Source organism: Jaminaea rosea (assembly GCF_003144245.1).
Source record: "Jaminaea rosea strain MCA 5214 unplaced genomic scaffold BDZ90scaffold_16, whole genome shotgun sequence".
Classification (NCBI taxonomy): domain Eukaryota; kingdom Fungi; phylum Basidiomycota; class Exobasidiomycetes; order Microstromatales; genus Jaminaea; species Jaminaea rosea.
Genome location: NW_020289990.1, coordinates 1 through 24,919, shown reverse-complemented (window position 1 = coordinate 24,919; position 24,919 = coordinate 1). Strand labels below are relative to the sequence as shown.

General features: G+C 61.2%; 15 protein-coding genes across 15 annotated transcripts; 7 read left to right on the top strand and 8 right to left on the bottom strand.

Annotated features, from left to right (window-relative positions):
- Positions 1–5: 5 nt before the first annotated feature.
- On the bottom strand, positions 6–1,196 carry BDZ90DRAFT_208730 (nagb/rpia/CoA transferase-like protein; the record flags this gene model as incomplete). The annotated part of the gene is made up of 4 exons (XM_025504023.1): positions 6–113; positions 211–267; positions 310–403; positions 496–1,196. Coding segments are annotated over 4 exons (960 nt in total), but the record flags the coding sequence as incomplete, so codon positions are not given.
- A 308-nt stretch (positions 1,197–1,504) lies between these two features.
- Positions 1,505–2,237, bottom strand: BDZ90DRAFT_243509 (L30e-like protein; the record flags this gene model as incomplete). Its single annotated transcript, XM_025507437.1, has 2 exons — positions 1,948–2,237; positions 1,505–1,781 (listed from the first exon to the last, which is right to left on the bottom strand). Coding segments are annotated over exons 1-2 (384 nt in total), but the record flags the coding sequence as incomplete, so codon positions are not given.
- BDZ90DRAFT_76100 (hypothetical protein) lies at positions 1,899–2,452 on the bottom strand. Its single transcript, XM_025509851.1, has one exon. The coding sequence runs from the start codon at positions 2,386–2,388 to the stop codon at positions 2,110–2,112; it is 279 nt and encodes a 92-aa protein (XP_025359666.1). The 5' UTR covers positions 2,389–2,452; the 3' UTR covers positions 1,899–2,109.
- A 149-nt stretch (positions 2,453–2,601) lies between these two features.
- Positions 2,602–4,065, bottom strand: BDZ90DRAFT_281661 (hypothetical protein; the record flags this gene model as incomplete). Its single annotated transcript, XM_025509390.1, has 3 exons — positions 2,602–3,541; positions 3,611–3,746; positions 3,828–4,065. The coding sequence occupies 3 exons, from the start codon at positions 4,063–4,065 to the stop codon at positions 2,602–2,604; spliced, it is 1,314 nt and encodes a 437-aa protein (XP_025359665.1).
- A 227-nt stretch (positions 4,066–4,292) lies between these two features.
- On the top strand, positions 4,293–6,488 carry BDZ90DRAFT_76055 (hypothetical protein). Its single transcript, XM_025509849.1, has one exon. It carries the CDS (start codon positions 4,575–4,577, stop codon positions 6,219–6,221), a length of 1,647 nt encoding a protein of 548 aa, XP_025359664.1. The 5' UTR covers positions 4,293–4,574; the 3' UTR covers positions 6,222–6,488.
- Positions 6,220–7,614, bottom strand: BDZ90DRAFT_234274 (P-loop containing nucleoside triphosphate hydrolase protein). Its single transcript, XM_025506952.1, has 3 exons — positions 7,314–7,614; positions 6,949–7,234; positions 6,220–6,862 (listed from the first exon to the last, which is right to left on the bottom strand). Exons 1-3 carry the CDS (start codon positions 7,576–7,578, stop codon positions 6,355–6,357), a joined length of 1,059 nt encoding a protein of 352 aa, XP_025359663.1. The 5' UTR covers positions 7,579–7,614; the 3' UTR covers positions 6,220–6,354.
- Positions 7,615–7,902: 288 nt separating this feature from the next.
- BDZ90DRAFT_234273 (hypothetical protein) lies at positions 7,903–9,441 on the top strand (the record flags this gene model as incomplete). Its single annotated transcript, XM_025506951.1, has 2 exons — positions 7,903–8,734; positions 8,796–9,441. Coding segments are annotated over 2 exons (1,210 nt in total), but the record flags the coding sequence as incomplete, so codon positions are not given.
- Positions 9,442–9,964: 523 nt separating this feature from the next.
- On the top strand, positions 9,965–10,516 carry BDZ90DRAFT_262505 (hypothetical protein; the record flags this gene model as incomplete). Its single annotated transcript, XM_025508495.1, has 2 exons — positions 9,965–10,125; positions 10,186–10,516. The coding sequence occupies 2 exons, from the start codon at positions 9,965–9,967 to the stop codon at positions 10,514–10,516; spliced, it is 492 nt and encodes a 163-aa protein (XP_025359661.1).
- Positions 10,517–10,780: 264 nt separating this feature from the next.
- BDZ90DRAFT_75999 (hypothetical protein) lies at positions 10,781–11,434 on the top strand. Its single transcript, XM_025509848.1, has one exon. The coding sequence runs from the start codon at positions 10,908–10,910 to the stop codon at positions 11,355–11,357; it is 450 nt and encodes a 149-aa protein (XP_025359660.1). The 5' UTR covers positions 10,781–10,907; the 3' UTR covers positions 11,358–11,434.
- Positions 11,435–12,980: 1,546 nt separating this feature from the next.
- BDZ90DRAFT_262504 (hypothetical protein) lies at positions 12,981–13,955 on the top strand (the record flags this gene model as incomplete). The annotated part of the gene is made up of 1 exon (XM_025508494.1): positions 12,981–13,955. One exon carries the CDS (start codon positions 12,981–12,983, stop codon positions 13,953–13,955), a length of 975 nt encoding a protein of 324 aa, XP_025359659.1.
- Positions 13,956–14,024: 69 nt separating this feature from the next.
- BDZ90DRAFT_262503 (hypothetical protein) lies at positions 14,025–15,644 on the top strand (the record flags this gene model as incomplete). The annotated part of the gene is made up of 1 exon (XM_025508493.1): positions 14,025–15,644. One exon carries the CDS (start codon positions 14,025–14,027, stop codon positions 15,642–15,644), a length of 1,620 nt encoding a protein of 539 aa, XP_025359658.1.
- Positions 15,645–16,007: 363 nt separating this feature from the next.
- BDZ90DRAFT_75939 (hypothetical protein) lies at positions 16,008–18,816 on the bottom strand. The gene is made up of 5 exons (XM_025509847.1): positions 18,241–18,816; positions 17,788–18,153; positions 17,302–17,700; positions 16,745–17,215; positions 16,008–16,659 (listed from the first exon to the last, which is right to left on the bottom strand). The coding sequence occupies exons 1-5, from the start codon at positions 18,714–18,716 to the stop codon at positions 16,386–16,388; spliced, it is 1,986 nt and encodes a 661-aa protein (XP_025359657.1). The 5' UTR covers positions 18,717–18,816; the 3' UTR covers positions 16,008–16,385.
- A 457-nt stretch (positions 18,817–19,273) lies between these two features.
- BDZ90DRAFT_234269 (hypothetical protein) lies at positions 19,274–22,011 on the top strand. Its single transcript, XM_025506950.1, has one exon. The coding sequence runs from the start codon at positions 19,554–19,556 to the stop codon at positions 21,654–21,656; it is 2,103 nt and encodes a 700-aa protein (XP_025359656.1). The 5' UTR covers positions 19,274–19,553; the 3' UTR covers positions 21,657–22,011.
- On the bottom strand, positions 21,814–22,485 carry BDZ90DRAFT_262500 (hypothetical protein; the record flags this gene model as incomplete). Its single annotated transcript, XM_025508492.1, has 2 exons — positions 21,814–21,949; positions 22,295–22,485. The coding sequence occupies 2 exons, from the start codon at positions 22,483–22,485 to the stop codon at positions 21,814–21,816; spliced, it is 327 nt and encodes a 108-aa protein (XP_025359655.1).
- Positions 22,486–23,045: 560 nt separating this feature from the next.
- On the bottom strand, positions 23,046–24,184 carry BDZ90DRAFT_281651 (hypothetical protein). Its single transcript, XM_025509389.1, has 2 exons — positions 23,983–24,184; positions 23,046–23,920 (listed from the first exon to the last, which is right to left on the bottom strand). The coding sequence occupies exons 1-2, from the start codon at positions 24,150–24,152 to the stop codon at positions 23,110–23,112; spliced, it is 981 nt and encodes a 326-aa protein (XP_025359654.1). The 5' UTR covers positions 24,153–24,184; the 3' UTR covers positions 23,046–23,109.
- Positions 24,185–24,919: the final 735 nt, after the last annotated feature.

Sequence of the window (24,919 nt, the reverse complement as noted above, 5' to 3'; positions counted from 1 at the left end):
CGCCGTCACGCCCCGCCGTAAGCCTGCAAGAGGGCGTCGGCCACTCCTCCTGGCGTGAGGACGCCCACGTCGGATATGATTGCCGTTACGAGGTCCGGGGGCGTGTAGTCGACCTGGCGGCGAGGCGGGCGAGGTGGCGGCGAGGTGGCGGCGAGGTGGCGCGATGATCAGCTTACGTCGCGCGTCTTCTCTGCCCACACGCATACGCACCGAGGGATTCAGCGCTTCTTGCTCCGCACTCATGATGCGCGCTTGTGACTCTCCTGACTGTGATGATGTTGCTGCTGCGGAGGTGGTCTTGCTCTCGACTTGAGCGGGCACCCCAGGCGGGGGAAGAGGGAGCGTTTCCTTTGTCGTGGGCAGGTCGTCCTGCGAGAGGGGGAAGAGGCGCAGGAACTTGTAGCTGTGCGGCGGGCGCGTGAACCCGTAACGACAGTCAGCGTCGTGAGGTCCTCTACTCGCTCCTCGCACACGCGCACGCGCACGCGCACGCACCTCTCCGCCGCAGCATAGAAGGGCTTGCCAGCACTCTTTGCCACCAACCCAAGCTGAAATGTGCCCAAAGCATTAACCACTCCGCCACTCTCTGCGACGCCCTCTGCCCCTACCAGCACAACGTCCACACGCGGCATCACGACGCCTACAGCCGCATCCAGTACGAGTGTGGCGGGGATTCCCTTTGCCCGCAACTCATTGTACGTCTTGATTCCCAGCCCAGAAGGACGAGACTCGGTGACGTACACGGAGAGGTTTCGCTCCACAGCCAGGGAGGCTAGGAGCTGCATAACCACTCGGGAGTAGGAGTGGGTCAATACCTTTCCCCCTTGAGGTAGGAAGACGCCTGCCCTCTGAACGATGCGTCCCCGAGTGGCAGGGACCGTCTTCTCTGCGTACTCTCGGGCTACGTGGATTAGTCTCTCCTTGTCCTCCTCGAAGGAGCCCGCACGCCAGTCGAGGCTAATGACGAAGCGCGCAAAGAGGTCTGTCCCTGCGCGCGCGGGTGTGGGGTTGGGGAGGGAGGCCGAGAGGAGGGAGGAGTGGTGTTGAATCAAGGTGATTAGCTCGCTGACGGTGCGGAGAGAGGGGGAGTGGTGAGAGACGAGGTCGCAGAGGGAGTGGATGGCTGCGATTGGGTGTGGGAGGTGAGGGGAGGAGGAGAGGTGCGAGTGGTAGGCGTGTGTGATGGAGAAGGGCGGGCGTGGTGAGGACCCTGAGCCTGAGGCCGAGCCTGAGCGCAATGATGTGCTGGGATCTGCGCTCGCCGTCATTGTCATGGCGTGGTGTGGAGACGAGAGGAGAGGACGACAAGATTGTGCGCTTCGCAAAGGGCGGACTGGCGGATGAGCGGGCGGGAGGCGGAAGATTGAGCGTGCAGGCTGTTGCGCTGCGTGTCACGAGAATATATGCTACGAGAGTCGGACGTGAGCGAGCGCAGCCAGGTACTCTGCAATGCATGTCATTAAATCCACACCGAAGTCGCACCCTACGCCCCCGCCCCCAATACAATCTCCTCATTCAACCTCGTACACTCGCGTGCCAACGCCTCAAAGTCCTCCCTGTACTCCTCCTTGACCTCCGCTACCACCTTTGCCTTCTTTGCGCGACTCGCCCCTCCATCCGGAACGATCATTACTGTGCTCGTGGGGCGTTTTGTGGAGGAGGCGGAGCCCAGGGCTTCTTTCGATGAGACGAAGATGTAGGGTACGTTGGACTCTTCGCAGAGGACGGGGAGGTGGGAGAGGATGTCGTGAGGGGAGATGTCTCCGGCGAGGATGACGAGGCTGAGCGGTGTGAGCGGCAGGCGAGGAGCGTCGAGCGGCGAGCGACGAGCGGTAGCGAGTCGTTAGGGAGTCGTGGGGAGAGTGAGAGCGGGAAAGGGAGCGCGCGCGAGGTCAGAGGTCAATATACGCTCGCGAATAAAGTACGCCTTATCGCCTGCCTACTCACCCCTTTTCCCCCTTTCGCAACCCCTTGACCACCTCCTTTACCCCACGCTTCACGTGTCCCTTGGACTTGCTAGCCTTCTTGATCGTCTTGAAGAGCTTCTTGGTCATTTTGCGATCGGCGAGAGGTTCTGCCGCGATGGCCGGCGATGCCGAGGGGAGAGCGTCAGTGTAAGGGGGGTGCAGGCCAGAGAGGTAGACGGTTGAGAGACGACGCACTAGCGATGGGACTGAGAGTCGAGAGGTCTATCTCCCCCTCCTGATCGTCATCAACCGCTTCGGCCGCCTTGCGCTTCTTGCTCGACTTGTCCTCGACGACGACGACGGAGGACGGCTCAGCCGCATCGACGGACATGGTGCTCGCGTCAGCAGCTGCAGCGGCTGCGGCTGCGGCTGCCTTCTTTGCTGCCTTCTTTTCTGCCTTTTTCGCTTCGTCTTTTGCCATTGTGGGCGGGCGAGGATGGGATGAGGATGGGGATGGAGTTGGAGGTGCGGCGCGAGTGGACGGAGAGAGGCTGAGGCTGAGCGGATGGGCGAGTCGACGGGCGGGAAATTCTGGACTGTGTCACGTGGCTGCAGAGTGGCACGGATAGCCCGCCGCCTTGGTTGGATTCACGCCGAGCTACAGGATCGAGATCTATTGGAACATCAAGTGCGATCACGCAGCCGCAACAGCCTGGGCCTCGCTCGCTCCCTGCGCCTGCCCACCCGCCCCTCTGGGACCACCCAATGTAGCCAAAATCCCGCTAATGGTCCTCTCCCACTCTGCCAACCTCTCCTCCAAGACCCCCCACTGCTCAGCTCCAAAGCTCCTATACGTGGACCTGTACACGCGGAAAGTCTCGCGAGTCTGGCTGAGCTTCCCGCTCACCAGCCCGGCACGGATGACGTCGATGATTGTCGCCTCTACGTCGGAGGAGGGGATGGAGAGGGAGGACGAGATGAGAGAGTAGGGCACCTCGGCCCCGCCCGAGGAGCCCGAGGCATCGTCTGGTTGCGATCGCGATGACTCGAGGGCGCGCGAGCAGAGGGCCGTCACCTCGAGGAGACGGACTTTTCTCTCCACCAGAGCGGCGGGAATGGAGAGGCGTTGCAGCTCTGCGCTGTTGGACGTCGCCCATGACTGGTAGTCGCGCAGGGATCCGGAGACGAGGATCTTGAGGAGGGAGAAGAGGGCGGATGAGGAGCTGGAGAGGGACTCTACGACGGAGAGCTTGAGGAGGGAGTCGAATGCGAATACGCGAGGCAGGCGCAGGGCCGAGGCGATTGCCTTTTCTGCCGATGCGGTCGCAGTCGTGCTCGCCCCTGCTGCTTCGTGCGTTGAGCTGAGGTATTGGAGGTGTGCGAGACGGAACTCGTAGGCCTTCTCTGCGTCTGATCCATTGCTGGACTGCTCGAGCTTCGTGGCGACCGTCTCGAGTAGTTGGGCCTTTTGGGCCTCGGGGATGGACCACTGGGCGAGCCAGTGCGGGAGGGAGGCGAGGGCTGGCGAGAGGAGGTCGAGGTCGTCTGCGTGGGAAGCGAGGTTGAGGAGGGCGGAGAAGACGGTGGAGCGGGTGGGGGAGGTTGGGGGGAGGGAGTTGAAGATGTTGGACAGGCTGGTGCGGGGGGCGGGGGACGGCGTGAGTTTGGGGGCTCTACGTGGAGCTGCTCGCACGCCCACTTACATGCGATATTTGACCGTCTCCTTGCCCGTCTCGCGTGAAATAGTGGCAACGTGTGCGTCGATGAGTCGCTCCGCCTTTTGCGAGTCTGCGACGCTGAAGATGAGTGCGGTTACGAGGTTGTGGACTCCCTCGATCTCTGCGTGTGCGAGCAGCGAGAGTAATGGAACTTGATCAGCCAACGCGCTCTCTCTCCCCTCGTTCTCGCTCGCTCATTCACCCCTGTCCAATCCCTCGCCCAGACCCTTGAACTCGGCGCAGATTCCCTCGACTACAGCGTCGGCATCCACATCATCGGCGCTCGCCTTTGCCTGCCATGCATTGATGTAGTCGCTGCGCTCTGCCTCTGGCTTGGATCGGGAGAGAAAGGCGGCCACGTCGATGACTTGGTCGGGGAAGGCTGTATCCGAGAGGACGGTGATGAGGGTGGAGCGCGACGAGGATGGCGCGCTTGACATAATGGCGTGCGTGCGCGTGCGTGCGTGGTGTGGTAGCAAAGGCGAGGCGGGCGGGAGTCGCATGTCAAGTCGAGTTGCTCGCCCTTCTTCTTGGGCGGGCGGAGAGGTTCGGCCGAGCCTGGCGACGGACACGAGGCGGACCACCACCACTTTAGCCTCGCGTGTCGCGGGGCGGATAGAGAAGCGGGGCGTGGGTGCGTGCGTGCGTGGGGGCGTGTTGGATTCGAGGTTGGCTCCGTACCACCACCACCAACCCCACTTTACATCGTCAGACGCGAGCGGCATGGAGGAAGCAGGTGGGCGCGATAACGCCGCGAGCTACGAGGAGGGCGCACACGCCGCGCAGCAGTGGGAAGGCGAATACTACGACGACGAGGACGAAGCGCTGCAGGATCAAGCGATTGATGTGGCCTTTGGACAATTGTGAGTGCGAGCAGCGCGAGAAGAGACATGTTGGCTGACCATTGTCTCTCCGCCGCTCACGCCGCTCGCGCAGCTTCGACAGCTTCATGTCATCACACACCTCGAGCTCCAGCATCGCATCGCCGTCCCTCGCAACGTCGTCGGCTGTCCGGCTGGATGGAGGAGGAGCGCGCCACCCTCTTGCGCGACAAGTCCAGATGAGCGCCAGCGAGGAGGAGATGCGCGCGATCAATGGCGAAGATGCATCCATGCTCGGCGCCGACGATGCGCCGCTCCAACCCAACGGCTACTGGCCAAGCGCCAGCCCACCTGCAGAGGAAGCAGCGCCAGCAGCGCCAGCGGCTCCCGACCCTCCTAAGCGCAAACGCGGCCGTCCCCCGAAAGGCGAGGTCGCCATGCCTCGCTGGGTCAAGAAGCCTCCGCAACCCAAACGCCCCCCCGCGCCGTCTCGTCCACCCGCCATCCCAGTAGAAGGCCCCAAACGCAAACGCGGTCGCCCCTTCAAAGGAACAGCCCCTGCCCACCCACCCCCTATCCCACGCGAACGATCTACGCGCATCGCCTCGCGTGCCGAGGAGGAGAAAAAGGCCGAGCAAGAGCAGGCCAAACGTCTCGGCCCCTATGCCGCCTTCAAGACGATGTACATGCCCGATGGGCGCGGCTTCAAGCGGGCAGGGTCCTCTCCCTGTGCGCAAACGCCTCTCACCCACGCTACGCTTCCCGCGCACATCCGTAAAGCCCTCACGGCTAACGCGCACTGGCCGCCCGCGATCCTGCCCGATGATCATGCGATGCCGCCGCGTTTTCCTGAGATTCATTGCTGGGTGAGGTGGAGGCGATGGAAGCCAAAGTACGAGAGGCGGTTGAGGATGAGGGTCAAGGAGTGGCGGCAAGACGACGAGAATAGCTATCGTGGCGGGTGCGCGAAGGGGGAAGCAGCGCAGGAGCAGGAGATGGAGGGTGTCGTGGCGGGGGAGGCGCAGAGCGAGGCGACGGGCGAGGGTCAGATCTCCGCGCTGGGAGAGGATCAAAGGGATGCGGCGGACGATGCTCAAAGCTCCGCACTGGGCGAGGCGCAGAGCTCAATTGCGACTGGCACCACCTCAACGCCAACGTCAGCAACCGCTCAAAACTCCGCGCTGGGCGAGGCTGAAAGATCCACGGCGACCGGCTCTACCTCAACGCCGACGTCAGCACCCGCGGCGCCACCCCGCGCGCCCGCCTGGCACGCTCCCTGGCTGAGCACCATCTCGCTGGAAAACTCCCTCAAGATCCCCTTTCGCGTCCACCCAAAGCACGCCCGGCAGAACTACTCGGGCCTGGTCAGGGCACAATGGCGTGCACGGAGGACTGCTGTCGCGAGGGCAAAGGCGAGGGCTGCGGCTGCGAAGCGGGAAACGGGTGGGGGAGAGATGAGGGGAAGAGGGGGAAAGGGTAGGGGGAGAGGGTTGGATCTACGCGATCTCTGGGTGAGGGCTGTTGAGCGGGAAATGCGCAGCGCCGAGACGAAGGACAGTAGCGACAAGGCCGACGACGCCGACAACGCCGAGCTCTCAACGCCTCGTCGTCGCGCACCGCTCGTCCTACGCCGCAATGTCAGGCGGGGCAAGGAGCACGAAGAGGAGCTCCAACGCGCAGCTACGGCGCGAGCTCAAGCGGCCGGCGGCGGCGGCGGCGGCGTTGATACCAGCACGGACCTCTCCATCACAGGCACCACAACGACCCTGCAGTAAATCAAACTGCGCATTTGCGCATCTGCGCATCTGCGCATCTCATTCTACGCCTCGCCGCTGCTCCTCGCCGCTAGTATACATGTGTGTGTGTGCGTGTGGGTGCGTGTGTGTGCGTGTGCGCACGCGCGCCGCCTCAACGCTTGATCAACGACACGACGTCCTCATCGCTGAGGACGTGCTCTGGACTACAGATCTGACCCGGGAACTTTGCGCTCATTCCCCACACTTTGGCCCCCTTGATGTTGTTCTTCAAATCGCGATGAATCGCAGACGCCAAGTCGGCAACCGTCGCCCTCCCCTCGCGCAGCACGACGGGCTGTGAGTAATCGGGCTGCTGCTTGCGCGGTTTGGTGTAGATGCGAACGAGGCGCAACTCGGTCCACATCTTCTCCATCAATTCGTCGACGTTCAACCACATGCGCGAGCTGATGGGCACGCTCATCGGGATCTTGTAGAGGAGGTCGAGCTCCTGGATGGAGATTTGGTCGATCTTGTTGAGCACATAGATGGCCGGGATGTAGATTCGGTTGCCCTCTAGCACGTCGATGAAGTCCTCCGAGGAGGCGTCGCTGCGGAAGGCGATGGAGGCGTTGGAGATGCGGTACTCGCTGCAGATGGCGCGGATCTCGTCGTGGTCGATTCTGGGCGGGCGGGCGGCGCGAGAAGCGAGGAGGGTGGTGAGTATGGACATGCTCGGCGGGGTTGGGGCGCGCCTCGCGCTACTCACTTGGTCAGGGGCACGGTATTCGTCACGGCGATCCCCCCCTTGTCCTTCTTTTGAATGTAAATGTTCGGCGGTCGCTTGTTCAGTCGAATCCCCACTCCCTCCAACTCGTGCTCCAACAATGCCTTGTCCTTGAGCGGCTTGCACACGTCGAGGACAATGAAGATCAAGTTGCAAGTGCGCGCAACGGCAATCACTTGGCGTCCTCGACCTTTACCGTCCTTGGCGCCTTCGATGATTCCGGGCAAGTCGAGGATCTGGATCGGTGCGCCGCGATACGTGAGAGACCCTGGTGCGCGGGGCGGAGGGAGGGGCGGTGAGAGGGTCAGTCTGGTTTGAGGAGAGGGAGGGGAAGGCGCCGTACTCACCGGGCACAGTCGTGAGCGTCGTGAACTCGTATGCCGCAGCGAGGGAGTCCTGTCCAGTCATTCCGCTCATGAGCGTACTTTTCCCAACACTCGGGAACCCAACAAACCCAACGGTCGCAATTCCCGTCCTGGCTACGTCGAATCCCGCACCACCACCACCTCCTCCGCTCGACGGCGCGATGAGCTCGCGTTTCAGTTTCGCCAGCTTGGCGCGCAATTGCCCCAAGTGGTAGGAGGTCGCCTTGTTCTTTTGAGTCTTGGACATTTCGTCCTCGATCTCTTTGATCTTGGCCGCTGTGGTGGACATGGTGGCGCGGTGGTGGGGTGGGGTGGGGATGGGAGTGAGTGGAAGGGAAGGGAGCGCAGCATCGATTGCTCGCAGCTCGCCGCCCGCCCGCGTGGTGCGTTGCGCCCTGCCCTGCGAGCTGAAATTCGACCCTCGCGCGAGTGGAGTGTGTGTGCGCCCGCCTGCCCGCCTGCCTGCCCGCCTGCCTGCCGCCTGTCTCTTTCCGTCCCTCCGGCCTGGCGACTCGCACAATTCTTGCCTCTGCTCCCTGCGCTCCCACCACTCGCTGGCTCGCTCGCCCGCCATGTCTCCACCTCTCTCCCTCTCGCAGTCCTCCTTCCTCCTCTCCTCCCTCCTCTCCACCCCTCCCCATCGCCAAGACCAACGTCCCCTCCTCTCCGCACGCCCGTTCCTCCTCTCTCCGCCCAGCGACGACGAGGATCAAGAGGGCGAATCGCGGATCTCCATCGGTCAAACGAGCGTCAGCGTCCGCCTCACAACGAGCGTACTGCGCTCAGCAGACTATGCAGAAGACACGGCGGAGGAGAGCGAATCATCAGCGGCGGACATGGCTGGCGGGGGGAGTGCAGGCAGCGTGTGGAGCGTGGATGTGCGTACGAGCCCTGGGTGTGAGGTTCCCGTCCTCAACGGGGGTAATAGCAGCAAGACGGGGTGTTTGGAGCTCGACGCCAGTTTGGAGACGTTGCAGCATCTCGTGCATTCCCACCTTACCGCGGCGTTTGGCCGCCCAGAGCGACTTGGCCAGTTCATCATCCTACCCCCCTCTCACCCGAGCTCCGCACGCCCGCTACGAGGCGCAACGCATTGGGCGCTAGGCGTGGACGTGCTTGTGCATAGCATGGCGGGTGGGAATGTGTACGACGCTGCGTGGGCGGCATTGTGCGCTGCGCTGTGGAGGGTAAGGCTGCCCAGGACGAAGGAAATCGCTTACGCGCGTGCGCCGGGCAAGGGCGCGGGGGATGGGGACGCGACGATGGAGGAGGTAGGAATTGCGAGTCTCAAGGGCAAGGCGAGCGCGAGTCGTGCGGTTGATTTCGAGCTGGTAGACGGCAGTGGGCGCGGTGTACCTCTAGAGGGGCGGGAAGACGTAGGAACTGGTATCACGCTCGGCATGGTGAGTCGTGCGCGCGCTCACTCTCCACCCCGCCTCTGACCCTCACGCCGCCCGCACACAGCTCCCCAACGGGTCTCACCTCCTCGACCCCACGCTAGAAGAAGCCCTCTGTCTCCCCTCATCGCGTCAGCTCTTCCTCGTCGCATCGCACGCCCCACCTCGAATCCTCATCACGCACCTACTCCCCTCCCTCCTCAACCTGACCGCGGGTGAGGCAAGTAACTCCGGCGGCGACAATGGGGATGCCGCACTACGATTGCCTATGCCACCGACAGGCGCGCGGGAGGGAATCACCTGGGAGACGGGTGGGTGGGGTTCCCCCAGCTGGAGTAGGGTGAGAGAAGCAATACAAGTAGGAGCGCAGATGGCTACGCAGTTGGGCGGGGCGTTGCGCGGCGAGTTGGAGAAGGAGGAACGCGAGGCGGAGGGGAGGAGATGAGGCGAGGCGAGGCGAAGGAGCAGGTATGAGCGCGAGCGCAACGTGTGATCGAATGGAGCTGTCAGCGAGCAGAAGCATTGCGCACTTCGAGGCATGGCGCTGGCTATCCTCTTGACGAGCTTTCTCGCAGCGTGTGACTTTTGACCTCGCATCGCGCTTCTCTCCTGGTGCCACGTTTCATTGCTCATGCCAGTATCCACAACTTTGCCAGCAATGCCTAGACAGTCGAGCTCTTTCGTTGTATTCGCAGCCCGAGCAGCCATTTGCTTCTTCGATCGGCCCGGCCTCCCGACAATGTGCTTGAAGGGGCCCGTGCGGCGTACCCGTGTCTTGAGGCTCCGCTAGGCGATCTTCCCTCGTTCCCGCTTCGCGCTCGGACCTCTCGCGCTGCACGCTCAATGATCTCTCCCCGATCTTTGACTGCGCGGCGTCTATCTTGTTGAAAGCTCGAAGGCTGTTCCACTTCATTGTCCCCCTGTCTCGGCTATGCCTGCTGCCTCCGACAAGAAGCGGTTCTCGCCTGACGAAGACGGCAGAGATGTCTTGACGTCCCGTGTTGCATGGCCCAGTGTGTGCCCGACCGCTTTTGGCGTCCCGCGATCAGTCCCGCAACTGCGACTGCGAGTCTCGGAACAACCATCGTCCATGAATCGATTGACGCGCTCTTGCTTGGCCAAGGTCGAAAGCTGGGCCCATTGCCCACGAGAGTGAAGAGGCGTTGCTACTTGAGCTCATTGATTGAGACTCGTGCAATGAGCGTTGCCTACCTTCCATTGACAGCTGATTCCACCATGCTTGTCGGCGCGTTCTTTGCCACGCTCGTGCCACTGGTACCCCTCGTAGAGGCGTACGAGTGCTCGCTGTCCTCCTCGCGCACGTCAGCGGCGCCCGCTGTAGCACACAGAGAGGCATCTTCTTCTTGGAGTGGTGTGGACATTTGTAAAGTTCAGACGTGAGTCATCGTGCTGCTGTCGAGAGGCTTCTCCCTGTCTGACCGTGCTTCCCTACACAGCTTCCCTGCAAGCCCGCACGACCTCATTTCCCCTCTAGGCCCTTACTCAATACCGATGTCCCAATGCTCCAACCTCGTGTGCCGGTTCAACCAATGCGCAGGCGAGGGGTTCACGACCAGATCGATCATCTGCGACGGAGCTACCCGAGTTGTAGAAGATAACGCGCGCTTCCAAGATGCCGCGTACGGATCCCCCAGCGGTGAGCTCTACGTCTGCTCCTGCGGCGGTGCATCGAACAGCGACGCCGCTGGTCAGCACGAGTACCGTGCAGGGTTGGGTGGCGTTGACCTGCAGCGGACCAGCCTGCGACAAAGGCCCCTTGGGGGTTGACTCCAGATTCAAATGGTCGCGGCGGCTGCGCGTCCAGTCTATTCGCAAAGGCCAGCCCCACCGACCCGGGAAAGGAGGCGTAGAGCACCAGTGGCGCACGGCCGTGATGAGGCAGGCGGGGGCGATGATCAAAAGTAGCGTGGTGCTGTTCCACTCTTGGCTGGGCAGGGTAGAGAGAGACCAGTAGTCGACGAAGTGGATCGGAGGCGGAGGGGACTACGTAGAGGCCGGAGGGGCCGCACGTTGAGTCGCGAGAGGAGCGAGGCCGATCACTTTGACGCGGTAGTCGGATGCGTGTATCTGTAGCGATGGTGCTCGTCTGGTTGACGCTGAAGCCGGCGATTTGGCCGATGAGATCTTGCGCTGCGAATGCAAAGCCTCAAGACTGAAGATGAGCCTGAGGCTTGGTTTGGAGTGCGAAGACCGGCGTGGTCTGGCTCTGAGCGTGCTGTACGCCTTGCGACGCAGCCAGGCCTGCAGTCGCTGCTGTGTTGTTGCCCCCCTTGATATTGGCAGAGTAGGGCAGCGCGATGGGGCCAACGACTGTCGGCAAAGCTTTGTGCTTCTGTTACTCTGCACGACTATCCATCTCTCGATGAGCTGCGGACATTGTAGCCCGAGACGCTTGATATGGCGAGTCCTCAGACGGCTGTCCAGTGAGAGCGATGAGCTGACATTGTGGCATTCAGCGCCGAGGCAGATTGCGATGAGGCCTCTGCGAATTGAGGCGGGCTGGCAGAAGAAGACGATGGTAGATCTATATGCTAGCCACTTAGGTCGAGCTCATAGGCTGTATGCGCGCCGAGTAGATGGCGACGATGGCGCAGAGGGAGCTTCGTAGTACGAGGATAAGGCACAGCCCAGCAAGACGCCAACGAGTAGGTGCAAGGCTGCCGATCGTTATATGTGGCGAGCAAAGGTTTATTGCTGCCGGCAGAGGAGGATGGAAAGACGAGTGATCGCGGGTGAAGCGCACGCCGTCATGACGACGACAACTCAGCGCCACTCTTTTGCATGCTGCAGCCACGCTGAGCCAGTATATGCTAACATCTCGTTCTCGTGAAGGATGGAAGAGGTCGCGAAAAGTGAGGCTGAAGGATGCAATGAGATTGGCAAGAAGGCGGACTGAGCACTCGATGTGCGTGTCGATGCGGAGAAGCCAAGGAAAGGCAGTCAAGCTGCGAGGCGGCGCGGAACCACGAGCGGGTGAGCGGCGAGGTCGATGCCCGCTCCTGCAGCAGATCGCTTCCCGCCGTGCGGGGACGCCGTCGAAGTCAACATGTGGCCCGGTCCGCCCTCGAGTCCAACACGAGTTCAGCGCTGCTGTCTGCCTTGCTTCCTCACCTTCGCACGTCTCCATTGATCCAGCCGGCCAGCACAGTAATGCGCGCCATGACAGCCTCCTACTCGCTCTCTCGCCTTCGTCCGGACCGACCAAGCCGCCTATCGTTCGTCGGCAATCCTTGACCCTCCCCGCCTCTCGCTCGCGGGCGACCCTTTACCCTCACCGCCTAATCACGCCATCATCGGCCCGCAATCAATCATCTTCCGCCCGCACTCGCAGCGAATCCTTTGTCCCATTCGCTCAAAGACGGGCTTGCAATCATCGGCAATCTCTTTGTCCCACTCGAGCTCAGCGAGCTCAGCTCGTCTCGCAGCCCTTTCGTGTCGACGCATCGATCTCGAGCAAAATTATAAAAGGGCGAAATCGCGAGCCCCTCCTTCGTTTCTTTTCGTACCTCACCCCTCTTCCCTGCCTTGACAACATACTCAATCAGCCTACTAGCCCAAATTTTACCTTTACTTCGCCTCCCACCAGCCCCAACCGAACCCGTACACATCCTCATCGATCCACGCGCGTAGCCGCCGGAGCCTGCTCGCTACGAGTGAGTCCCGTTCGCGTCACCCTCCCTTGAGGCTACTAGCACAGCATCGACCTGACCCTCCTCTACCCTTCTCTGCCCCTCTTCGTCCTCCGCTCAGGCTCGCTCGGGCGGCGATGCTTCGTCTAAGCCCGCTCGCTACGGCACCTGATTGCCGAGAACTTGTGCAAATGCTTCGTCAAGCTTCCACCCTTCATCGCGGATCAACTACGTCGAGCATGAGGCTGGCTTCATCGTCCAGTGGTACTACCAGCTTCTGCCACCAGGTCAAGCGCACGACATCCCTGCTGCTACACCGAACCTGACTTCGATTGAAGGAGGGCTTCTCGTCGAGGCAGGAGGTGTGCCTGTGACGTGAAGCCCATTGAGGGAGCAAGCTCAAGAAGACATGGACTGGAGTCATAGAAGCCGAAAAGGGGTCAAGAAAGGGTCTAAGCGCAAGCTAACCTATCCTCGCTCCGACAATACTTTGACCTGCTGGCACACCAGACGACGAGCGAGAGCACATTGAAGGCGACGGTGTCCTCTACAGCTTCGCAAGGCCCATCACGGACCCTCTACCTATGGCACAACGCTTTACAATGCCGGTCGTGCGCCGCGCGTGGAGCTCGAGTGGCCAAAGCATTGCCACCGTCACCGCCGGGGCCGGCACCACCACCACCACCGGCACCACCGCCGCAGCCGCCGCAGCCGCCGCAGCAGCCACTTCGGGCAGCGCCCAAGGGGGACAAGGCGAAACTCAGATGGGGATGAGCGCTCCTGCAGGCGAGGGGGAGGCGCAAGAGGAGGGTGGGGAGCAGGGTGGGCAGCAGTGCGGAGAGCAGGGTGGCGCGCAGGGTGGAGACGAAGAAATGGGAGCTGGTGGGGAAGGGAAAGGAGGACAGCAGCAAGCTCCAGGGACTGAGGCTGCCGAGGGAGGCGAGGAGGCGGGAGCACCGCGAGCACAAGCACTAGTCGAGGAGGCCACCACGTTCATGCCCCTCGACGACCCCATCGACATCGGGCTCGGCGCAGCAGGGACGATGGACCCGCCCGCTGCTTCGCAGCAGCCACGCAAGTCGATCTTCTCGACGCCGTGGCAAGAGTGGTTCAGCTCAATTCCAGACGTGACGCGAGAGCTCCTGGCGATCCGCCAGGCTCATTCGAGGACGGAGGTCAAGATCCTCCGCGACGCCATGGTCGCGGCAAGGACGAAGAACGCTCTGGAGGACGCTACCTCGGAGTTCAACTCGGCCTCCCTCGTACCCAAGCCTGGCCAAGAATCCTTCTCTCGCCGCATGGAGCGCATCCAGTCTCCAGGCGGACAAATGCTGCTGCGCGATCTTCAAGCAGCAGTCTACATCGTCAAGCTGAGGATCAGCACCAAATCCTCCGTCTGCGCGCCTGGGCTCGTCGACCTAGACACCTTCAGCCGCGCACTCACCACCCTCCAGCAAGCTCTCCTCTGCTGCTCTTCACTCGCACCATTCTACATCAGGTCCGCACAAGACGCCAAGGAGCTCTTGGAGAAGTACCCGGAGCTCGACGCGCGCAAGAGCAATTCTCGCGGGCTGTAACGGCGCGTCGTCCTCTACGAGGCTTTTTACACGTGTGGATGCACCCGCCGGCTCATCTTCCACGGCGGCATGGCCATTGGTCAGACGGTGGCGGAGAGGTCCGAACAGCACGATGCCGAATACGAGGACATCTTGCTCGTCGCAGAGGAGGGCCACCAGGGCAAGTTCGTCCGCAAGTCGGAGAAACAGCCCAAGCTGTACAAGGCAAAGGTGGTGCAGAAATGGGCGTTCACTCTCACGCGCGGACCGGAGGGGATGAGCTCCAAGGAGCTTGCGGAGTGGTTGGTGGCGCAGGGGGAGGCATTGGTGCCTGGGATTGCGAGGGGGCGCACGCTACGGGACCTGGGCTGCCTTCTTTGCCACTCAGAGAAGGATATGTGGAACTACGTGATTCGTATGGTCTTCGCATACCACGAACACGTAGCAATTGCCCTCTTCCGCTCCGTGGCAGGCGGAGAGGGCTACCCCAGCGCCGACCTCTTCAAGGGCGCTTGGTTCGGCGGCGAGTACGAAGGCGGCAACCACGCCCTTCCCGTCGTCCCCTTTGGCCGCCTTGAAGGCTCCCTCGCCTGGCGCCTCAGGCAAAAGGCGACCAGCACCATGGGCGAGAGTGAGGCGGGGCAAAGGTACGAAGCCGCGCTCAAGAACTTGGACAACATATCCCTCGGCTCATCAATGTTGTCCAACTCCAAGACGCGACAAAGGCTACACCCGAGGTACTGGCGCCTCACCACGCTGCGCGACCCTCGCCCGCAGAACCCCGGCACTCGCTCCCGCCCTGGCCAGCCTCAGCAGACGTCGCCATACCTCGACCCCTCACAGACCCAAGCGCAGGCGCAGGGCGACGAAGATGATGGCGACGACAACGATGACCAAACTGCCTTCTCGGACTACAACGACGACGAGGACAACGACGAGAATGCCCAGGCCCTCACCGAGGACGCCGAGTACGATGTTCTCTTCGACGCCGAGCAGCAGCTCTTCCCGCCTGGCCACGTCGACATCGTCACCTTCGTCGAGGAGCTCCCCACCGCCGCCAGCTCACGGGGTGACGTCTCCGAGACCCACTGCGTGGACCTGGAGAAGAGGACCGTCTTCGTTCTGCCGGAGCTGGGCAAGGACGAGATGGACAGCCTTTGGGAGCGCTTGGCGGGTTCGTCGTTCCGCGGTCAAGTCAGGGGTAACACCCTCATCGTCTCTTGGCGCAAGCATGTCGGACATCTCGAGGCCAAGCTCGACTTCGACATCGCCGACGGAGAGGTCGAACTGACCCTCACCGCGCAGGATGGCAACCTCAACCGCTGCCTGCCGCAATCGGCCAGCCCGCCTACGTCGTTCCTCCTGCGACGCTACACGATGACGCTCTCGCGCAGCAGTGGGGGCAAGGAGGAGTCTTGGCCGATCGTGTGGGACGGCAAGACTGTGGAGGATGACTGGGAGAGCGGCTTGTCGCTGGTGGGCGAGATTGCGTCTTTCCAGCGCAATGAGCCCCTCGTCTTTGCGCCAACGCGCCACCCAGACCTCGAGGCGCTGCAGGGCGTAGGGGTTTGCATGCGCGACGGGGGCTCGCGTTTCGACCTCAGTGCGGGGAAGATGGCGTTGCTTGGACCATGCCAATTGGGGCACCTTCGAGGAGGCGGACGAGGCGACGAGGGAGGTAGAGGTCCGTCTGCCGCCGGTGGCAGCTGACATGGAGCAGAGCGTCATCTGAAAGGTCGACGCCGAGCTCTTCTGGGTGGCGCGCAGGCAGACCACGCGCGGGGTGGAGAATGACATTGGGCGTCGGGAAATCAAGGATCGGGAGTGACAGCAGGTGGATGAGCGAGGGGGAATCATCGATGGCTGGGGGATGGGGGCTTGGACTACTTTTACATACCCTCTCCGGCGAGGACCCTCTGGTCCTCGTCGCTGCCATGGCCTCCTCGCGGCAATGGGTGGATAGGCGCGATGCTTGCGCTGAACCAACGATGGCAGAGTGTTTGGCGCCGTTCACTACCAAGATGGCGCGGGGCGTGCTTGCAATTCGATTATGTAGCAGAGAAGAAAGTAGACTGAGTGGGCCCGTTGTCTCTCGTCTGATCCCACGTCCTATCTTCTCTGCTTCAACCCCTGTCGCTCCAGACTGCATTGCGAAGGTGAGTCGAGTCCGAGTTGCATGGGCGATCGAGCTGAGCGCCGTGATGAGCCCACCTCCTTTTTCTCATCACGAGCTCCGTGTTGCAATGTCATTGGCAAGCGACGCTCGAGTGACTGAGATTGGGATCAGAGTGAAATTCAGCTTCGAGGACAAAGAGCGACAAGAAAAGCCGTAGAGATGAAATCAGCTGTGTCGCGTACCATGAGATTGAATTGAGTGGCGTCGGCCTCGCCCAGAATACAAGAACAAAGCTGTGGACCTTTTCTCCTCCCTTCCTTTCCTTGCCTTCGCCATCAAAGGGCCTGCTCCTGTCTGTGCGAGCGAACGCGCCATCTCCTGCCCTCTAGTCTTGGCCCAATGACCAAACGATCCCCTTCGTGCGTGTCGTCAAACATCTTGGTAAGCGTGTCGGACATGAGGTCCTTCTCCCGCTCAGAGGGGCGACCGTACAGGTCGAGCAGGACGCCGTAAGGGCTGAGCAGTCTTTGGCGGATTACCGAGACGAATGGGCTCGTGATACCCCGCAGGGAGGAGGCGGCAAGGAGGCCTACGAGGAGAGAAGTGAGGCTGTGATGCGGCGCAAGGTAGGGGAATGGTCAGTCGACCGACGTAGCATGGCGCGCGTACTGTGGATGCACCTCCGTTCACTCACCCAAAGAGGCCTGCAAGCAGACAGAACAAGGCCAGAACGGACACTCTCACCGTGCTCCCCACGACGGGCCGGCCTAACACCTCAACCAAGGGCGCAGAGTCGAAGAGCACGGCCGCGCCGGCCACGGTCCTCTTTGCCAGCTCGAGAGCCGTCGCATCCGCGAAGGTCATGCTGCCTGGCCTCGTCCCGGCCCCTTGTATCGCGGTGGTGATTGCGGATCCCGCGGGCACGAAGTTGGAGAGATATTGCGCGTGGAGCAGCGAGCTGGGCACCGACGACTGGACGGTGTAGGTCGCGGGGGGCGTGAATTTGTAGACGGTGTCTACCGCCATGACCTGGCAGTCGACGACGTTCAGCCCGCCTTGGTGGCCCCAAGTGATGAATCCCGTGTCGCCGACCAATTGGCCACTTAAATAGTCGCCGATGCCGGCATAGGCGAAGCTTTGGCCGACGAAGGCGTAGCGGAAGGGGCTGTGAGAATCGTAAGGAGCACGGGCGGGGTCAGCATAGTCAAGTGCAGCTTGCATCGCGGCCAGCTGACCGTCTGTGTGACTCACTTAGTCTGCGCGAGGTTATCAAAATACTGGTAGCCGGACCCGCTTAGCGTCAATTGGCCGTTGGTGGCCGGATTGATCAGCCCGTCCACGTACGTAGTCTCGTCCAAATTGACGCTTGTTGTGTTGAGCGTCGGGCAAGTGAACCAAAGCCTCGCCTCCGAAGTCCCCTCGGCGCCCACGCAGGATCCGCTTGTCTTGCAGGTAACACACTGCTGCGTGAGGGACTTGCAGTTCGCACTCACTCCCAGCGCCCTGGCCGTGTAGCTTATGTTGGGCCTCGTCGCGGGCACCATGATTGCGGAGCCCTGATTCGTCCAGGCGACAGAGTTGCTAGTCGAGGCGTTGGCGAGGGTGCGAGCCCCTTCGGGCTGGTCGATGTACATGGCATTGTTGCTGCCACTGAAGTGCGGAGGGAGGGCCATTCGGAGAGGCGCCGGTGTGAATGAAGGGCTCGCACGAATCTTGTAGGGGTTATTGCGCACTCACTTTTGCAACCCGCACGAATCCCGAATGTACGAGGCTCTGTCGGCATTCTCCGGATCCGCCTTCCACTCAGCGCACCTCGTGTCATTGAAAGGGCGGCTGTACCTCATGTCCTCGGTGAGCAGGACGTCGTTCGTCTTCTCAACAACTGAGCGCGGATGCGTAGTCCAATGCAGTGCCTGATCGAGCGCGCTGATGCCATAGTGGAGTACGAGGAGCCAGGTACATAGCAGGATCGAGAGGCGCAACGTCTTTGGCATTCTTACGTGCGAGTGGCGAGAGGTGGAGCCCCAGCCTAACCAAAGGCGGAGTGCCCCCCAGAGGGTGCGTGGGTTGGGCCCGCCAAGAAGACTCATGGCCGCGCCGAGGCTGGCGGCGAGGTGCGGAGGAGGGGCGATGTGAGGTTAGATGCAGCTTTGTGTGGTACTGCAGGGACGCGAAGGTGCGGCGACTCACTGCACAGGTGTTGGCCTGCCTCGTCCTTCGTACACGTTGCTTGCGCGATACCACTCTGCGGCAACGATTGTAGCCATCAAGCCCACGACGGGCACGAGTGCCAAATCGCTGACTTTACTAACAATGTTGGACAGGGACGTGATGACGTTGAATGCCGCGCCGGTGTAGATGACGCCGCCGTCCACGTCGACAACGTAGCCGTGGATGACGAAGATGTAGACGAGCAGGGCTGCGAGTGGTCCCAGCATTGCGAGTGCAAGGAGCACAGCCCAGGCAAAGGCCGCCCAGCGAAGCCGGGAGGGGGATTTGGAGGAAGGGTAGACGATGGGAGGTGGTGCTTGTGAGGGGGGAGCATCGCTGTAGGAGAGGATGTGCGCCGACTGGGAGCGGGCGGAGGGGGAAGGCAAAGGCTTGAATGCGGACTTGTCGCTCATGGTGTTGCAGAAGGAGTTTGGCATGGTGAGAAGCAATTTCATCGCGTTGTGCGGGCGCCTTTAGTACTCTAGTCTGGAGGAGCTGTCCATTCTCGTATCAGTCCCGATGCGCAACGTCTAGCTGGAGCATCTAAGTCCCGTCATGGCAGCTTGCTGCCTCCTGGCCATATCGCTGAGCTCGTCGCGTATCACAGTATCTCGAATCGTCGTCGTTGTGGCGCAGATCTGGCTTAGAGATCTGATCACGCCCCGCCCGATGTGCGCCACCTTTTTTTTTTGGTTTGGGTCGCTGCTGCCCCTCCTGACTTGTGGCAGTGCGAGCGTACCCGGTCTCTTTTTGACAGATAGCATTGGTGCGGTGCGCTCAGAATCAAGGGCTGGACACTTGACGTCGACCAGAGATGTGATTCGAAGGAAGGTCGAAAGGCAAGTCAGTCTCTGTCTCCGCGGAGGCGGGCGGAGCTGTCTGGATGCACCGCGGTGTGGTGAAGGATCCGCTGCAAGAGCGGGACGAAATTAGCCGCCGGGCCCAGATCTAGCCTGCAGGAAGCGTGGATCCACGCGCCCCGCCCTCGTCGTCCTGCATCTTTGCTTCTCACCTTTCACTTTCACTAACCGGCGGGACAAGGTGATGCGTGTGGCTAAGTGCTCCGTCCACATTATTCTCGCCTGTGTCCCGTCTAGCCAATCTCGTCGCATCCTCAAGCCTCACTTTATTCACGGCAATCTTCTTCCATCACGGAAACGGTCTTCTGCGATGAGAGATCGGAAACTGACGGACGTCCCTCGTACGGCGTTGCTGCAGAGTACAAAAGACGAGCATCAATTCGTCATGACAGCATACGTCTCAACCACAACCGCTCGTCTTCTCTCGCAGCAATGGACTTCAAGCACTCGGCCGATCGCTCCTCTTACCAATCGATAGCCTCACACCTACCCATTGGTGTGTTTCTCCAGCCACCAGCCCACAAATTCGCCAAGCTACGCCTTACCCTCGTACTGTCCAGCTCCCTCTTCGCCTTTGCACTCTCCATCGTAGGCCTCTACTCGGCACGCATCCAGCCCATCAAGCTCTACCAAGACGGCACAAGCGCAAGCAGCGTCTATGACGTCTTCTTCGGTCTCCTCGCCTCGGTCCTCGGAGGTCTCATCGCCATCGGCTTCGGCGCGGGCTTGGGCGCTGTCCTCACAAAACGCTTCTCTGCTCGCGGCGCCGAGGCAGGCCAGTGGCTCCTAGCCCCAGAAGCCCTGCGAGGTCGCCCAACATGGCGAGCCGGACCCTTGCTCCTTTGCGTCAGCATCATCGTCGCAATGGTATACGCGCTCAGCCATGCCGCCGCCACTACCCTCCTCGCCCCGGTCCGCACCGTATTCAACGAGACGTGGGCTGGCCAATACAGCGTCGGCCGCCGCTTCGACGTCGCCCTCACGTCGCTCGCGAGCGTTGACGCCGTCGATCTCGCCGGTCACGATCCGGCCGAGGTGTCGCAGATGTACCCGATCTACCTTGCCCTGGGTCTCAATCCGGCCACGACTCGGATAGCGGACACTTTTGGCCCCCTCGCCTTCACGTCCCTCGACCAAAACCCCGCCCAGCCGTACGTCGAGCTCAACATGTCCCAGTACATGGTAGTAGACGCCCCACTCATCCACGCCAGCTGCACGCCAGACGCAAGTTGCGCCACCCTGTCCAGCAGGTGCAATTTGACCGTAGGATGGAGCGAGCAAGTCCTCTACCGCTTGCCCGATACGACACTTGCGCTGGGCAAGCACGAGGGCATCCAGTCCGTATGGCAGAGGACGCTCAATCTCTCTAGCCTGCAGGAGGAGACGATGCAATTGTGCAGCAGCAGCGACAAGTTCAAGCAGTCGGCTACTCGCTTCCTCGAGGTTGCCGCGCTCGCAGCGTATAACAAGACCATCAACGGGGACAAGAGGGCCTTCGATGCGCCGAGTTTGAGTCCGGGTCAAGCACATGGCAGACGTGCTGATTCGCCACCGGACGTTCATCCATCGAAGGGGCTCATGGCCGTCGTGGATCCGAAGTGGCACAGCGACGACCACGATTATGAGCAATCAGGACCTGCTCGTGTGCCCGAGACCATTGGAGTCGATACGAGCTCGCCGACGGTCTCTGGACAGGCTATCCCTGATCCCCCAGCTCGTACGCCTGTGTTTTCCTCAGCAGATGAGACAAAGACGGCTTTCAGAGAGGTGGACAGCTTCACGGCGCAACAGCAGCAACCCACGCCGAGTGAGACGCCGGTTGGCGCTCCTGCCACGCTGCCCTACTCCGCCAGCAGCAACGAGGGAAACAATCTAGCAGCCACAGCAAGCTCGGCTGCATCACAAGTCGTGCAGCAGGCGCAAAGCCAGACTACGCCAGCTCCCGTGGTCCAGGCTCCGGCTCAGGCTTCAAGCTCGATCTCCGCAGCGCAAGACCTCAGCAGCCATGTGGGCGGCTTTGGCGTCATCCAGACCACCGCCGCCGCCGGAACCGGCACAGACGCATCCGGCCGCATCGTCAAGGTGATCGGCCCCTCAGCCACCAGTACAGCCACGGGCGCGACGGGAAGCACAGCGCCGCCTTCCGCTTCCTCGTCCTCGCGGGGCTCCTCCGACCTTTCCGTAGTCCTCTCCGCCCTCCCCGGCACACTCATCCACTCGGTAGACTACTGGTGTCTCTTCACCCTCGCCAGCCAAGAGTGGTACTGCGCCATGCTCCTCGCCATCGCTTCGGCCTGCCTGGTCATGGCCGCCGCCTGCCTTCGTGCGCCCGTGGGAATCGACGCGAGCTCGGGCGGATCCGTCGGGCTGGCTGTTGCGCAGAGTGAGGCGGCGAGGATTGGGCTGGCCGGGGTGAAAAGCGAGAAGGAGCTGAACAGGCGTGTCGATGCGTACTCGAGGGGCATGGAGGAGGGGAGGTTGGGCTGGTTGAGGACGCCGGGAGGGAGGGCGAAGCTATACCCTGTCACGTCGTGAGCGAGAGTATCGCTCGTACAGATACCTCATCAATGTCACCGCCACTGTCATCGTCATCTCCGGTAGAGCAATACATCACACGTAGAACAGCGCCTCGTCTCGCCTCACAAGGGTCAGAGGAGAGAGGTCAATGCATCGGGGCTTTGATTGGAAGAAGCTAATGCGTCGAGCAGATAACGATGGAACGATGGGCTTCGAAAATGGGTCCCCCGACCATGTCCGGGGGCGGGAGCGGGAGATGCTCCTTGTTACCGCTGCTGTTGTCTTCGAAGCAATCGACCCAATAGGGGACGCTGTCGTAGGCCGGCGTGGTGCGCCGGCTGCATCTCGACGCCAGCAGTGAATCGATTGCTGCAGGAGCAAATGTAGAGTGTGGCGTCGGAAGCCCCGTATCCGCTATCTGGGAAGATGCCATTGCTGCCTTGGACTCGCGTCGCACCATCGCAGATTATCCGTGCGGTGGTGTGGCCTCCGTGTGGGCCTTGGCTGAATGGGCACACGAAATGGGAGCATTGGGACCTCGGTATTGGGTAGGGCCCCCAAGGGGGAATCAGGTCGTGCGGGCTTGCGGTGAAGCTGTGTTTACGGCAGCACGATCAGATGGGGAGAGATCTCTAGATAGCAGCAAGAATACTCACGTCTGAACTTTGCAGACAGCCATATCAGGGTACGCAGAAGGAGCATCGCTTTGCCCTCCAGCCACGTTTGAGGAGCTCGCAGGCATCGCCAGGGCCGGTGAGGAGGACGTTGCGGGCTTGGGCGAATCCTCGTACGCCTCAGTGAGGGATACGAGCAGGGCGAGTACGGCAAAGAATGCACCGACGAGCATGGTGGAATGAGTTGAAAATGGAAGAGAGGCAACCCGCACAATGTGCGGCTTCGCGATCAGTAGCTCCAAGTAGCAGCTGCCTCATCGCGGTCGGCGACTTCGAGACTGTGACCAAGAATCACACGCCCGACTGAGGAGGGCATGATCGTTGTTCTCCGTACTCCCAGTGCGCTGCAGTAAAGCGCGTGGCTGGTCGCGGGAGCTGTCGAAAGCAAGGCCATGGGGACACGGGACGGGCAAGATCTTTCTGCCGATCCCGTTTGGCGGGAGTGCGGGAATAGGACTCCAGATCTGCAAACGGCGGAGCTCAAGTCGGATCGAGCGCTCTTGGCGGCATCCTTCGCCCAATGGGAAGAGATGCGAGACAGCAAACAAAGGAACAGCGCTCGTTGACACACAGGCTTGCAGCTGTGGGCCAGTCCTGCTGATCGGGCTTCTCCGACTACTTCGCTGTGTCAGAACGCCAATCGCGTGAGCAAAAAGGCTAGTAGAAGTCCGACTGGCTTGAACAAGTGCGATCGCACATTACCAACGGAGTGCGGACAATTCGAACTTTGCTTACGATGGTATCCATTCAAATGCCAGGGACGAGATATGCAAGCGAGTCAGAGGGACGATACAAGATCAAGCATGATACGCTGCAAGAAAGCTCGTCAAGAGGAGGGTTAAAGTCATGCCTCGCAATCCGACCTGTTTCATCTCGTTGACAGCTCCATTTGATGTTGACGGGGATGTGGTAGCGGTGGATGTTTGGCTGCTTGCGCTGCTGCTGCTGCTGCTGTTGGCCGTCGTAGCATCAACGGCAAGGCCACAGGGGTTCTTGTCGTTCGCCGGTCCTGTACACGAGCACCAGAGGGACAGTTCTTGCCCGTAGTTCACCTCGTCGAAACAGCCGTCCGACCTAAACGGTCGTCCCGTGCAGATGTTGTACTGGAAGTCGCCGTTCGCGCCTAGCTTACCGTAGAAGGGCGTATTGTCGCTGTCTTGCGCCATGACTGCGGGCACCACGCAGCTTTCCTTGTCGAAGGTATTCGGGGTCCCAGTCAGCGCGCCATAGAAACAGCTCGAGGCGACGTTGCATTTCGTCCCGCTGGGAGGGACAGAGTAGGTCCAGTCGCACACGGTGGGACAGAAGGGGCGGAGGGCCAGTCGCCTCCCATTTGCAGCTGCGGCAGCGTTGATCGACTGGCTGCCGCAGGAGCAGGCGTAAAGTTTGAGGCTCACAATGCCCGAGTCGTCCGTTGGCTGAGGCTGTTCGGCGTAGTAGAGGCTGTTATCGTCGGACACTCGGGTACCGCCGTCGCAGATGTACGTTCCGCTGGTGTAGAAGTCGTTCCCGGCACCGGCCCAAGTACACGATGTCCCTGAGCATCCGGATTGAGGGAAGACGTAGGGCCCAAGATAAGGACTCAGGGAGGCATCGAGGACAGTGAATCTGGAGCGAGGCTATCGTGGGTTAGAAAGCGTCTCCTCTCCGGGGCAATCCCGATCACTCACGTCTGGATGTTGCAGATCCCAGAGCTGAGGTCCATGATAACAGGATGAGGAGAGTTCGTGGGTTGTAAGAGTGAGACAAGCGCGAAGGTCGAGGAGAGTTTATGAAGTCGAAGGGAAACGAGACAGTTGATACGATCATGATTTTGAACTCCTGTCAGAGCTCGCGGCATCGGTCCAGGCCTTCCAATAATGAGAGGCTGGCCCCACAAAGTGTCGCCGCACCTGCAGCGGGCGAGGAGCAGCATCGAGCCGCCCTTCTCGAAGCTGATCCGAACTGCCATGCACAGTCGGAGTTAGGCAGACATGCGACACGGGACGATCTCGCTTCGCTTCGATTCAAGTGACAGCGGAGCTGCATGAGTTTGCTTGAGCCTTGGCGTGCAGCATTGCAGCATCGCTTTTCCGGTAAGATGTATATGAAAGAAGACACGACCGAGCGTCAAAGTCGTGCTGTGTGACACTCCGGACGAGGGCGACGCTATCTCCCCGCAGGGTGACGCCCGTGGTCGAGTGGAGACCCATAGCATCGTGGAGATGGGAGATGAGGAACGGAGAGAGTAAGGCCAGTGAGGGAAGCCTTCAAAACGTCTTGAGCCCAGACCTGCTGTCAATTACACCGCCCCTTTTGACTACTGTTGAGAATGAGCAACTCGCGCGCGATGGTCTCCTCAGACTTCTTGTGCAGCGAGAGGCTGATCCATGATAGAGACAGAGGCTTGTCTGTCCTATTTGCGCGAGACGTATGACACAGGCCGTGAGATAGATGGAAGTATCTCGCTTTGGCGAGATGCGATCGGCGCTACGATCGACATGGTCCAGGAAATTTGAGTTGTGCCTCTGTGGTGCCCCTCCCTTCCTGCCCACTGCCCCTTGCCCCTATTTTTAGTTGGGAAAGACCTAGTGCGTGCCTCTGCCTACCGATTCTTGGGCTGGCCTA

Coding starts and splice junctions, on each gene's coding strand:
- BDZ90DRAFT_234269 (XM_025506950.1), top strand. CDS start 19,554: ATGGACTTCAAGCACTCGGCCGATCGCTCCTCTTACCAATCGATAGCC.
- BDZ90DRAFT_75999 (XM_025509848.1), top strand. CDS start 10,908: ATGAGCCTGAGGCTTGGTTTGGAGTGCGAAGACCGGCGTGGTCTGGCT.
- BDZ90DRAFT_234274 (XM_025506952.1), bottom strand. CDS start 7,578: ATGTCCAAGACTCAAAAGAACAAGGCGACCTCCTACCACTTGGGGCAA. Junction 7,235..7,313: donor GACGCTCACGACTGTGCCCG/GTGAGTACGGCG, acceptor CCCGCGCACCAG/GGTCTCTCACGTATCGCGGC. Junction 6,863..6,948: donor AATACCGTGCCCCTGACCAA/GTGAGTAGCGCG, acceptor CCGCCCGCCCAG/AATCGACCACGACGAGATCC.
- BDZ90DRAFT_76055 (XM_025509849.1), top strand. CDS start 4,575: ATGTCATCACACACCTCGAGCTCCAGCATCGCATCGCCGTCCCTCGCA.
- BDZ90DRAFT_76100 (XM_025509851.1), bottom strand. CDS start 2,388: ATGGCAAAAGACGAAGCGAAAAAGGCAGAAAAGAAGGCAGCAAAGAAG.
- BDZ90DRAFT_281651 (XM_025509389.1), bottom strand. CDS start 24,152: ATGCCGCGAGCTCTGACAGGAGTTCAAAATCATGATCGTATCAACTGT. Junction 23,921..23,982: donor GGGATCTGCAACATCCAGAC/GTGAGTGATCGG, acceptor GCCTCGCTCCAG/ATTCACTGTCCTCGATGCCT.
- BDZ90DRAFT_75939 (XM_025509847.1), bottom strand. CDS start 18,716: ATGAAATTGCTTCTCACCATGCCAAACTCCTTCTGCAACACCATGAGC. Junction 18,154..18,240: donor GGCAGGCCAACACCTGTGCA/GTGAGTCGCCGC, acceptor CCTCGCCGCCAG/CCTCGGCGCGGCCATGAGTC. Junction 17,701..17,787: donor GATTCGTGCGGGTTGCAAAA/GTGAGTGCGCAA, acceptor TCCGCACTTCAG/TGGCAGCAACAATGCCATGT.